Source organism: Apium graveolens, chromosome 6, assembly GCF_009905375.1.
Source record: "Apium graveolens cultivar Ventura chromosome 6, ASM990537v1, whole genome shotgun sequence".
Taxonomy (NCBI): Eukaryota; Viridiplantae; Streptophyta; class Magnoliopsida; order Apiales; family Apiaceae; genus Apium; species Apium graveolens.
Window position 1 is genome coordinate 126,704,089 of NC_133652.1, and position 12,815 is coordinate 126,716,903.

The following is a 12,815-nucleotide window of genomic DNA, read 5'->3' on the forward strand; positions in this document are numbered from 1 at the left end:
CGCTTATATTCACAAAGTAACCCTCCCCGAGGATAAGTTCAAGGCTCGGTGACTCCGCTACCAGGCTACAAGGTATGTGGTATACGATGGAATTTTGTATAAGTGGGGCTTCAATCAACCGCTGCTTAGATGTGTTGATGAAGAGGAAGGAAATTATATCTTAAGGGAAGTGCATGAAGGGATATGTGGCAATCACTCGGGGGGTAGCTCGTTGGCAATGAAAGTTTTGCGCCAAGGATACTATTGGCCTATAATGAAAGATGATGTTGTAAATTTCGTCATGGCATGCGATCGCTGCCAGCGCTTTGCAAACTACTCATCTATGCCAGCGACGCTCTTGACGTCTATGATAAGCCCGTGGCCATTTGCCATTGGGTTTATACTAACCAACACAAAAATAACAACTTAAACAAGTGGGGGATAGATCTTATTTGAGAGTTGCCCAAGGCTAAAGGGGATGTCAAGTATGCGGTGGTTGCGGTTGACTACTTTACTAAGTGGGCAGAGGCTATGCCATTGGCAACTATCACGGAAAAGAAAATCAGAGATTTCGTTTTCAACTCCATTGTTTGCAGGTTTGGTATTCCTTACAAACTTGTCTTCATTTGGATCTTTTGGAAGAAACAAGGGAGAATTCTCAGCTGAGGCTTGCGACGTATCAGCAACGTGCCGCGAGGTATTATAACAAGAAGGTAAAGGGACAACTGCTAAAGGTAGGGGATTTGGTGCTCAGGAAGGTGATGCCAAACACGAAGAATCCCCAGCATGGAGTGTTCGGAGCTAATTGGGAAGGACCATATTAGATAAAATCAATTTTGTGGAAAGGGACTTATCACCTTGAGGATATGGAAGGAAAGCTGGTTCCGCGAGCATGGAACGCGGAACATCTCCGAAAGTATTATCATTAAGGCGTGGCTTTGGCCCCTTATGTACCTCTCTTATTATATACTTAGGGTTGTGCCCAGATTATAGAATAGAATTAAATAAATTCCTCCTAGGATAGGGGGGTAGTGTATGTACTACTTACCTTAGGACTAGTTGAAGGATCATTTTTTCGAATAAATTCCCCACAGAGCATAGCAGCCGTGGGACTGGTGCACTTTTTACACCAGAACGCATTATTAATGAAAACTTTGAAATTTTCCAAAAGTTATTTGCTTGTTAATTTGCTTGGCTGTATGACGCGTCCTAGCTATAGGGCGTGCCCTGAGTAGTAGTTCTATATGGATGTTAGTAGAAGCAGTGACTATCAAAAGGAAAAACAAAACTCAAGTAAAAATGGAACTAAGACGCGTACTATTTCCAAAGACGCGCCCAAGTTATCTTGGTTGATACTCTTTCAGTTTTAAGTTTCTTTAATTTTGACAAAACATAACTAAAAAGGAAGACACGTCCTTATTAAGGACGCGTCCAGTCTGAGGGACTAAATATATCTTTAAAATAAAGGTAGACGCGTCAAGATACTAGGACGCGCCCCTCATGCTTTATTCCTTTTCTAAAAAGTACAAGTGTAGCATGATATCATGCTTATTAAAAATATCCTATCTGGATGAACCAAGGACGCGCCCAATTAAAGAGGACGCGCCTCAAGGACATTTACTTAACAGATGATGGTAAAAATACAACAAGATTCCAAAGGCGACGCATCCTAATCGTAGGACGCGCCCTTACCTATGATGAAGCAAAGTTAGGAAAATAAAACGATATGCATAAAAGGTAATTAAAGAGAAATATCATGGAAAGTGCAAGCAAAAGGAGTTCGAAGATTATTATTACAGGTTGCAAGGCTTGAAGGGGCCCGCACCCTTAAAGTAGTTCAGATAAAATTTCAAAAATAGACATAGAACGCGTCCTAGGCAGGAGGCGCGTCCTGAGGCTTTTCTTGGTTGTCTGGAGGAGGAGGCTGGACGTTAAGTGGAGAAGGCGTTGGGGACGCGTCACCTTCCTCCAAGCCTAGAAAAAGCCTCTTGCTTTTAATGGAATCCGCAGCTCTGATTCTGAAATCACTTACCCATTTCTGGGTGTCTTCATCAAACTTAGAGAAAGTGTATTCTGGGTCATTTTCTATGAAACCAAAACACCACTCTTCGAACCCAGCTGCGAAGCCATGCTGATAGACTAGCTTTTTCTCCTCCTTCCATCCATGCAGTCTTTCATCGTTTAGAGTGTCAAGCTCTAGCTGCATTGTGGACTTCAGAGAGATTGCATCCTCCATAGACTTCTCCATAAAAGTGACATTTCCCTCCAATACTGCTTTCTCACCCTCAAGACGCGTCCTGTCCTCCTGCAGGCGCTTGATCTCAGCATCTTTTTCTTGGACGAGCAAATTGATGTACTTCTCTAAGGATTTGATCTTGTCTTCAGCTTGGCTCTTTACAGTATCAGTGGCAGCAAGGTGCACCCTGAGTCTGGTAGCCATGTTGGCATTTTTTCTGGCATGCATGTGAAGCTCAATTGCAGCCCTTACCATAGCTTCCTCTGTCTGCTGCTCGGTTATGAAAGTCCAACCCCTTACTTCATCTTCAGTGAAAGCACCGGCCGAGGACGCACCCAGATATCTGAGGACGAAGGATTGGTCATCAGGAACAGTCTTTTGACGCTTTGAGGGCGCGCCCTCATTCACAGGGATGTCGGGCACTGCGGTGGCCATGATCTTGGGTGAAGGTGGAGGAGTCACAGCAGGAGTAGGATGTTAGTCCCTAACAATGCAACAAGAATTACAGAAGGGGGGTTGAATGGAATTCTTGAAACTTTTTCTTGGTTTTAAAATATTCTAACTTAAAATATGTATCTGTGTGAATTGATTTGCAAAGTGCGGAATAATAAATTGGAATGAATCAAAATACAAGTAATTAAAAACACAAGTCTTTAAAAATTTTCTGGTGGATTTGAATGTATCCACCAGAGATATATATTATATCAAGAGAACTCTGTGTAGCAAGATTAGCTTACAGCTGCTTAAAAATATGAACAACTAAGTTTACAGAGAAATGCTAAGGATGCAGCTTATAATTGTTTCTCTGAGATAATGTTCTTCGTCTTATTTTTTTTTCTATTTGCTACTTCTTGGTTTATATATCACCAAGATTACAAAGTAATAAGACAAGATAATAAAACAAAACCTATCAAGTCTAATACTCTGCTACTTCATTACTCTATTCCAGCATCTTTGAATATCTTTATAATAGCATGGAAATGACAATGCTTCTTTGTTCTCTAAAACCCAGTTGAATAGGCTTTCATATTCCTTTTGCATACACTCGACGCATGTGACTGTATTGTCACTGTCAACAGATGTTTGAATTGATTATCCGTCGGGTACATGATCATCCGTCGGGTTGCCTTGTTGATCATCCGTCGAGTGGCATTGTTGTTCATCCGTCGGGTAGCTATCTGGCACTTGACTTCATTTTATTTGTACAGAATTACAAGACATCATCTATGTACAATTAATCAACTATTCTGCATATCTAATTAAAGTCAACATGACTTGAGTGCTACTACAAGATCTAAACAAGGTATATGCATAAATGTGCTACAGACTCATTATTACACAAGCTAATCACTCGATGGATAATAAATCATCATCCGTCGGGACTATATTGAGTCATCCGTCAGGACTATATTCCTTATCCGCCGAGTGCTACATTTTTCACTAAGTAAAATCTACTAAGGTATTTTGTTAATGAAATCATCAAGTTCACAACATATCCACAACATAGGATTTTTCACCTTTGGGTCAGACTTTACAGGAGCTTGCTTCTTTGCCCTTAACTTTTTGGAAGCTCCAATAGCGAAACCTTTTGGGACAGATGCCATGTCTGTGACTTAAATATGGAAAAACATTAGTTGAATAAGGTAGACGTGTCCTGATAGTAGGACGCGCCGAGAACATAATTTAAAGATTGTCAATGCATAAATGTCAATTAGAATGCATATAAAGAACATGTAAATGCATGAAGATATGGCAAGAAAAATGTATGCGAAGACACATGAAGAGTGCATATATATATGTGACTATAACGCGTCCTAAATATATGACGCGCCCAACTGAAGGACATATTGACTATAACGTGGATTATGAGAAAATATGAGTGACATGCTAACGATGTCTGTCACGAATATTACAGAAAGACGCGCCCTGAAACAAAGGCGCGCCCAAAATAAAAACGTATATGCAGGAAACGCCTGTAAATCAGATTAAGTTTTGCGTGTAAAAGGAAAGACAAACATGACGCGTTCTACAAATTTTGGTGAGTTGGTACTTTTAAAATGAGAAGCTGATTCTGAAGCTTTGGACGCGTCCAAAAAGGATGACGCGTCCTCTCTCAGATATACTTACCTTGTTCTAAGTCAAATTGCTTACTGATATCAATCTCGACCACTTCTGCGGCACTAAGGCCCCTGGATTTTTCTGAGGCTGTGAGAACAGGTTTGTAATTATGAAACTCACGGAATTTGAAGACAGAACAAACCCGGGCGGACAACGCGCCCACTAGTTTGAGGTTGTCTTCTGTGATCATGTCCTTGAGGTTGAAATGTTTCTCAGCATACTGGAGTACTTTCTCTGCTCTCTTTTTTCTTTTTCCTGTTAATTCCTTTTGAACTCTTTTGTCTAAAGATGAAAAAACATGAGGACTTGTTAAGGGAAACGGTAATTTTGAAAAAAGAGGACGCGTTCAGAGTAAGAGGACGCGTCAAGCCTATGAGGATGTTTTGGAAATCACTTACTTGGTTCTAAGTTGAAACGAACCTGGGTTCTCTTGACATCATAGATGTAGAAGAAAGGTTCCTTCCAATCCCTCTCGTGGCTGATCTTGCCCTCATTGAACCCTTTGTTGTTCAACCATTTGTTGACTACAAAGAAATGGTAGCCTGGAATGGATTTTCTGATGCTGTAGAAGAAGCTGAATTCCTTCATGGAGGGCGCGCCCAGTCCAAGATTGTGGTACATGATGTACAAAGCCCATGTTAGTTTGTACGAGTTTGGAGATAATTGAACCGGGGCAACGTCATACCACTTCAAAATCTTTTTGACGTATGGGTGCAAGGGCGCGCCCACGCCTAAAGAAATAAGTTTTGGGGTTAGGACCATCCTGGGAATTCTCAGGTTTCCCACATTAAAGATATGGGGCCTCATCATCCTCAGAGGACACGCCCATATGCCCTCTATGTCGTAGTATTTCATGTGCCACGGGATTTCTAAGTCGGTTGCAGTGGAGTCAAGGGCTACACAAGCTAGCTTACTTTCTTTTTTCCTCCGGGCATTTTTCTCTGCCTCCGTTAGAGCACTGAGCTTTGTCCAGTCACAATCCACTTCAACATCTGAGGGTTTCCAGTGTTCGAGGGGCGGATCGGATCTTTATGGAGACACAAGATACTTTTAGGGTCAGGAATCCTCTTTTCAAATTCACTTACGCTGAGAGGGGACGCGTCCTGAGAAGGAGCCACGTCCTCTGAAGCTGACGCGTCCTGAGAAGCTGATGCGTCCTGAGTAGGGGACGCGTCCTCATCATAAACAATCATGCGTAGGAGCTGTTGGTTGGTGGTGGGTACAATTTCATCATTCGTCCAATCTTCGATAGTAGCCCTAGCATTGAGAATTGGAGTTCTTTTCCGTTTGAATCCTTTCTTTTTCATTCTAGAGCTTATGGGGACGTGATCCATAGAATTGGAACTGGAGTTAGACATTATAGAAATATTTGATTTGAGAGATTCGAAGACGCGTCTTTTTGCTTCAAGGAAGGAACTCGTCCTGTGAAATTCAGGGAATCCGGGTTTGAAAGAGATCAAGTGTGGAGAGTAAATCCCAAGGCGTTTGTTGAGAACTTTGATTGGATGGAAAGGTGACGAAGAAGACGCATCCTCCAGCTGCAAAAGAAGGAAAAAAAACTTAAGGACGCGTCCATATAAAAAAAAGAGAAGAAGAATAAAAGAGAAAAAAAGGGAAGATCCTGGGAACATATGAGGACGCGTCCTAGGAATCTATCGCGGGAGACGTACTACGGTGACACGTCCTAGCAAGGCCATGCCTTTATATGACCTTTGGTTAAAACAACTTAAACACATGTCTTAAACGAGGAAATATGAGACGCGCCCTTTGAGGATGACGCGTCCTAAGCTAGCAAAATACTTGGGGATTCTAATCGGTTATAAGCAATTTGGGGGAAAATTCTCTAAAAACCTAAAAACATGTAATTAGAGAATCAAAGAAGCTAAATATGATGTTTCTACATATACATACACTTATACATACAAGAGGAAGATGAAGAACAGTAAAGTAAAAACAAGGCATATGAACAGTCTTTTACTTATTATGACTGATTTGCAGCGGCGGTAATGGTGGTTTTGGAGAGAGAGAAAAGGGTGAAGTGCTGATGGGAGTTCCCTTTTAGGTTATTTATAGAAGAGGATCAGCTGACGTGGATGACAGCTATACGCCACGAGTATAAAGTGAAGGCAAAACGCGTCCTCAGCCGTTGACGTGTCCTGCATTTGTGAGCCAAATTTCATTGCTTGAATTTAAGGATAAAAAATTCCAACTTTGTTTTTAACTGCGTATGGAATTTGGGGGGTAGTTGTTATACCTAAAATTTGGCATTGGGTTGACTCGGGTCAAACGCGGACTAATTACGGTCAAACTCGGTATTGCGTTGTAGAAGTTGAGGACGCGTCAAGGAATACAGGACGCGCCCAACTTTGAGGGTGTGTTTGGTGAAGAAAGTTTGAAGGTGCATGATTAGGGCAGAACGCGCCCAGGAACGGTGGACGCGTCCATCATGGTGAAAGTATCTGGAAATTGTGGTCTTTTGGTAATGGAAGCTGGAGGAAGCTGGAGGACGCGTCCTGTCACTGTAGAATGCTGTGAGAGCGCGGCTTTTGAGGAAACAAAACAGGCTTCATAAAGGAGAGGACGCGCCCAGGGTCTTAGGACGCGTCCTGTGTTTGGTCAATACACTCTCAATGGTGACCTCAGGACAAAAGTATGCATGGAAAGGAGCAATGAATGATTATCTTTACTAGCGTATTTGTTGCAGGTACTCTTTGAAGAATTCCCTCCTTAAGACGATCAAGGAGGGGGATGTCCGTGAAAAGCTTGAAGGCCTCCAGGGGTATGCCTGATGATTGAAGGCCTCCTCCTGTATTCAATAAGTGTCCTCGTTGGGGATCCGGGGTTAACTTTGGTGTGTGTTTTGGGGGCTCTGTTCTTGTATTCAACGGGTGTCCTCGTTGGACAACTTTGGAGTCATCCTGCACTTTGCACCCAAGAGCTTGGGATCACCTGTCCTGTTATCTGGTGGGTTATCCTCATTCGGGGGACAGAGATGCGTCCGACACTTGGGGTGAACCGTGGTTATACCTGCGTCCATAAATCAAGGGAGATAGCTGTAGCGGAGTATTATCCTTGCGCAGGGAGATGCACTATCCATGAAGTCCTGCGATTACGGACGAGTCTTGGGTTTTCACGGTTGGGCCTCATAGTTGGACATTCCTAAAGTTAGTGGAAGACGGACTTTGGATGGGCTTCTACCGGGCCTAGGAATAAGAAGTCTAAGCCCGTTAGATTTTTTGTTCCACAAGAACTACGTCAGGCTTGATCCCTATATAAAGGCTACGTAGGCACATTGAGAGGGTAAGAAGTTGAGAGCTGATAAGAGAGCCACCACTTACTCTGATCAATCTCAGCCTAAAACAACCACAAACCACCACACACCATTTGATTTTCCGGCAAAGGACCACCGTGATAGATCTTAATTCCGGCGAGAGACCTCAATCTTTATTATTAACAGATTCCTCCGTTAATAGGAAGATAAGAGTTTGATAATCTATAAGTATACTTTGATTTTGGTCGCTAAATTCTGATCAGCATTCTATAATGGCAAAAGAATATACACCTCGTCTCTTTATAGTTTCTCATATAATAAAACACAAACTGTTAGCCATGTAATAATCAAAAAAATTATACAGACACGTAATAATATATGGAGAATTTTATAGGAAGAATCCATGCTTAAATATTCATTATTTTTTCTGTATAAATGAATTCAGACACCGTTTAAAACTCAGTATGTTATGAACATGTAAAGAGCTAGTTTAGGAATATCTTAAAAAAAAACTTAAATCTTAAAATGAAATACTTATAAGTTGTTTAACTGTTTAGATAAGTATCTTAAAATCTTGAAATCAGAATCTGCAACTTTAATTATGTTGGACCTGGGAGTTTATTATAGTTTGTAAGTCCGGATCCAGTACAGTACTTGTTGCCTCAAGAATTGGACCCCCTACTATCAATACCATTCACTCTGCTCCAATAAGGACTCAACATTCTCTGCAGATTTAATAATGCCCGAAACTGATGGCATGTGGTCAATGGTCATACATAAGTAGTATATTCATGGTCTAGTTGAGACTTTATTCACAACTATAATCAACAATTTTATTATCTTCGATCTGTTTACGCCCAACTAGTAGTATACTACTTAAAAGCCAACTAATTCTGGTGTGATGTCGTTCAATTCAATGAAATAAGTAGAGTGCAGTAATGAGGTTGAGAGTCACTGTGCATGCAATCAATGGAGTTTATTTGTTCTCAAGTGCGTACATCCGGACATTTGGATTCACGTTCACAAGAAAATCACTTTAGGCCATCTTCAACGATCCTAAACACATATTCATGTCCACAAATTTACAAAAACACATTATATATTCCTAATGATTTATTATAATTAACTTTGATTTCCCTACCTCAACACTCAAATAGTGTCATATTCGTAAAATTTGAAAATATTTAAAACCTAATCACCAATGAATATTCACATGAGATCTTGGATGTGGAGTTGCTCTTTATGTGATTTTGGTTTGTTGGTACGTCTGGCGTAGTATATTACACAAAAACTACTGCAATATATTAAGAACAAGGAATGAAAATGAAAATGTGGTATAGTTTATGATGATTTCACATAGAAGATACCAAAGGGAAGTCAATAAAGGAGATGGTGAAATATAACTGCAAAGAGTGCTGCAGCGGCATCTACCTGGCTGCCTCTGATTCCTTTCCATCTGTATCTGGTTTAGTTAGGACGTCTCTACTCATGAGGGTTACATCATTTAATATGTACGTCCGTCCCGACGCTTCTACACATCAAATCTTATTTAATATTCTCCAACTTCTTTGGACCACCTCAATACCACATACATTAAAGGGTTGAACACAAACTCAAGCGAGAACTATCCTCAAACAAAAATTGAGAAAAGAACAACAGTATAGTTTCGTTTGAACGTGACCCAAAACATGTGTAACTTTACATTAAAGTAATAAAGTGTCGGTGCAGTGGTTGAATTCTTGTACACTCTTGCCGGAGGTCAGAAGTTATCAAAATAAAAAAAAAATATTGACTATTCAACTGTATTGTTTTAGGACAGTGATGCGAAAATGACAAACCGAATAGATAAACATAATGTAGGCAAAAGAATTACACAGGACAAGGCATGATGAGCACCGAAAAGCAGCAGCATTCAGTATCAACCAAACATATAAGTTTGTGAGGTCCTTGGCCGACTTGTTCATTTTGCTCTCTCTCCGAATATTGCATAGATTACACAATAAAATTTGGGCTCTATGGCAGACACTTGTTATCTATATATACCCATGTTAACAACTTTTGGCTTCTAAAAGAATCTACGTACATTTCCTACTCTGGTATTATCGCCTTCAACTGCAACTTGTGCAAGTTTCTTGCAGCTGTCATTTCTCTTTCGTCGTCTTGATTTTTGATATTTTAGTATTCATCGATGAATACAATAATGCCTCGCACCGATACGTAACCATCCAAGCGCTGGAGAGCAATATGACCATATTAAGAATTGCACAGATTTGTTTCACAGAAGTTGGGAGCATTTGTCAAGTCTATTTGGTTTCCCATATGATATTGAAATTAGAAGCATCTTCTCTGAAATGCCAGAAATAACTATTGAAGGTATCTGGTTCGTAAAGTTTATTCCATTACTTGCACTCTCTTTGCTATGGATAAGGATGATAGGAAACCAACTACTCGTAGGTTTAGCCGGTGGTTTGGAGGGAAGTATAAAAGAAATGATCTCTATAACTTGAACGAACCATCAGGTTTGAGAAATTTATTTTTCGTTACACTTCAGGAAGCATTATCCGCTTTAATGTCATGTATATAGCATTAGTATTCCTCGGTTAATTTAAACTTCAAACTTCTGCATGCAGGTAAGTCAGTTAAGTTAGAAGACAAATATAAAGATGAAGATGACAGCGTAGATGATCTTCATTATAAATTAAGTGAGGAAGATCCATGCACTTCAACCAATGTTTTAAGGTGCGTTTCCTGCAATTTTGTGAGAATTCAGTACCAAAGAAAATTGAAGTATGCTCATTAATCGCAGGTTTCATAATCTAGAGTATTTGTAGGCACTTGGAATGTTGCAGGAAGATCTCCAATTGGGAGTTTAGCAGTTGATTTGGATGAATGGTTAAATCTCAAAGAGGCTGCTGACATATATGTTCTCGGGTATGTTATTTACTTGCATACTCTGGAAAGTGCAAACTAGTATAGTGATATGAAAACAGAGTTCAGTTAACACCAATGTTCCTTTTTTGCAGGTTTCAAGAGATTGTGCCCCTAATTACGAAAAATGTAATTGGGTCAGAAGACACAACTGAAGCTACAAACTGGAATCTGCTCATAAGTCAAACTCTCAATGACAGACATGGCAATCCTTGGTTGACACCAATGTTAAATCCAGCTACTAGTGAGAACTATCAATATGAATTTCTAGAAAGAGTGTTTGTAACCAGTGCGGAACCAAGCCATGTGATAGGCCAGCCACACAATCAAGACAGGGATCAATATGCTAGCAGTATGTACAAGCTCATTGCAAGCAAGAAGATGGTTGGAGTTTTTGTGAGTGTCTGGATGAAGAGTGCACTGGTAAACAAGTACTGCATATCTAGTGTCAAAGTTAGTTCTGTGGCTTGTGGTATCATGGGCTATCTGGGAAACAAAGGATCTGTCTCAGTCAGCATGACGATTGAAGGAACAAATATATGCTTTATTGCTGCACATTTAGCGTCTGGAGAGAAAAAAGGCGATGAAGGAAAAAGGAACTACCAAGTCTCAGAGATTTTTAGACGAACTGCTTTCTCTAGAGTCCCTCGTGATGGTGACAGGAATCATCCTCTTACCATCTTAGGACATGAGTAAGTGTTGCCTACTAGATCTTACACAATCAACAGAGAATAATCTGTAAATTTAAGTTTACTAGAAACTATAAGAATGTTATACGTTTGTTTATAGTTCTAAGCAAAATTTGAAGGGCCTGGTGTGATATTTGTTGATTTGATTTCAAATATCTATCTCTGATTAAAGCAATGTACTCTCTTGACAGTCGGATATTCTGGTTTGGAGATCTGAACTACAGGCTATACTTGAAAGATGAGTTAGCCCGGAAGCTCATAGAAGAGAAAAACTGGACAGCACTACAAGAGTTCGACCAGCTCAAGAAGGAGCTAGAAGAAGGTGGGGTCTTTGAAGGGTGGAAAGAGGGAAACATAGAATTTGCACCGACATACAAGTATTCTACTTCAAATTGCAATCGGTATTCAGGAGGGCTGCCAAGTAGAGCGGGAGAAAAGCAAAGAACTCCAGCATGGTAAATAAATCATTAGACAAGAACAGCACACACACAAAAATGCGCATATTTGGCTTCAATTGCTAATGCTCAGCTAATTTTTTTTTTTTTTTTATATATAGTAGAAATATGTAAGTTTTCCAACTGAAGTTGTATATTTGTAACTAGCAGGTGTGACAGGATCCTTTGGTATGGTAAAGGGGTAAAGCAACTTTCATATATTCGCAGTGAGAGCAAGTTCTCTGATCATAGACCCGTCTCTGCACTTTTTTCTACACATATTGAAGTTCTAAAGTTTTCCGATCCAAGCAAATTTCCACCATAAGGCAACGTAATCATACTGCAAGTACCTAAGGTGGCAATGTGCTTCTATAAGACACATATGAGTAACTTTTTACTGATCATATGATGCAGCCAATTACCTAAAACAGCGGACATTTTTTGTATTCGCGATCATTTATACAGTTTTCGTTGGAGGGACAGTTGCAACGCAACGTTGTTATCTATGACAGAAGGATCCGTAAATATGCACAGAAGTGTTGGATTACCATTGGTGAAACTCGATCACCCGAGTCATCAGATAACTCTCAACACTAAATATTTATTCAGCTAGATGTAGGGCGTTTGAATTTATTCATGTATCCACATTGTTCCCTCCTACTGCATTAATTTTTCATAACAATATTCCTAGCTGTTGATATATTAGATAACAAATTAGATTTATACATAAAACTTGGGATTTAATGAGTAAAATGTAAACGCGCCAAATGTCTGATATTCTTAGAAAAAGTTGTCGCATCATATTACTATGGCCTAAAATTATCTATCTGCCAGGAGGAAGCAACCAAAACAATCAGAACATACAGAATGACCCAAAATGCGATCAAAATTTATTCAGTTTAGACATGGCAGCAAACAATTTGTGTACATTACGTTTTTGCGCCATATATAATTTCCTTGCCTTTCTTGGTTCTTCTCGACTGTACTCTGTCTTTGGAGTTGACCAACTCCAGTTCAATATCTGCTACACTAACTATACAAGATTATTTGTCAGTATATATAACACTATTTTAAAATTTTGGATTTATATTTCAAGAATCCAAATTAAATTCTTTTCCCCCTACAATTTTTTGCGGAATGAAAATTTTCTTTCCGAGAAA

At 39.8% G+C, this 12,815-nt stretch overlaps 1 protein-coding gene across 2 annotated transcripts; it reads left to right on the forward strand.

The window, feature by feature from the left end:
* Positions 1-9,528: 9,528 nt before the first annotated feature.
* On the forward strand, positions 9,529-12,339 carry LOC141663538 (type I inositol polyphosphate 5-phosphatase 4-like). Of its 2 annotated transcripts, none has more exons than XM_074469300.1 (6): positions 9,529-10,123; positions 10,235-10,343; positions 10,425-10,535; positions 10,628-11,224; positions 11,413-11,676; positions 11,824-12,339. In XM_074469300.1, the coding sequence occupies exons 1-6, from the start codon at positions 10,024-10,026 to the stop codon at positions 11,978-11,980; spliced, it is 1,338 nt and encodes a 445-aa protein (XP_074325401.1). In that variant the 5' UTR covers positions 9,529-10,023; the 3' UTR covers positions 11,981-12,339. The 2 variants fall into 2 exon arrangements, with proteins under 2 accessions (XP_074325401.1, XP_074325402.1); XM_074469301.1 differs by having other exon boundaries at positions 9,536-10,123; positions 11,827-12,339.
* The last annotated feature ends 476 nt before the right edge of the window (positions 12,340-12,815 follow it).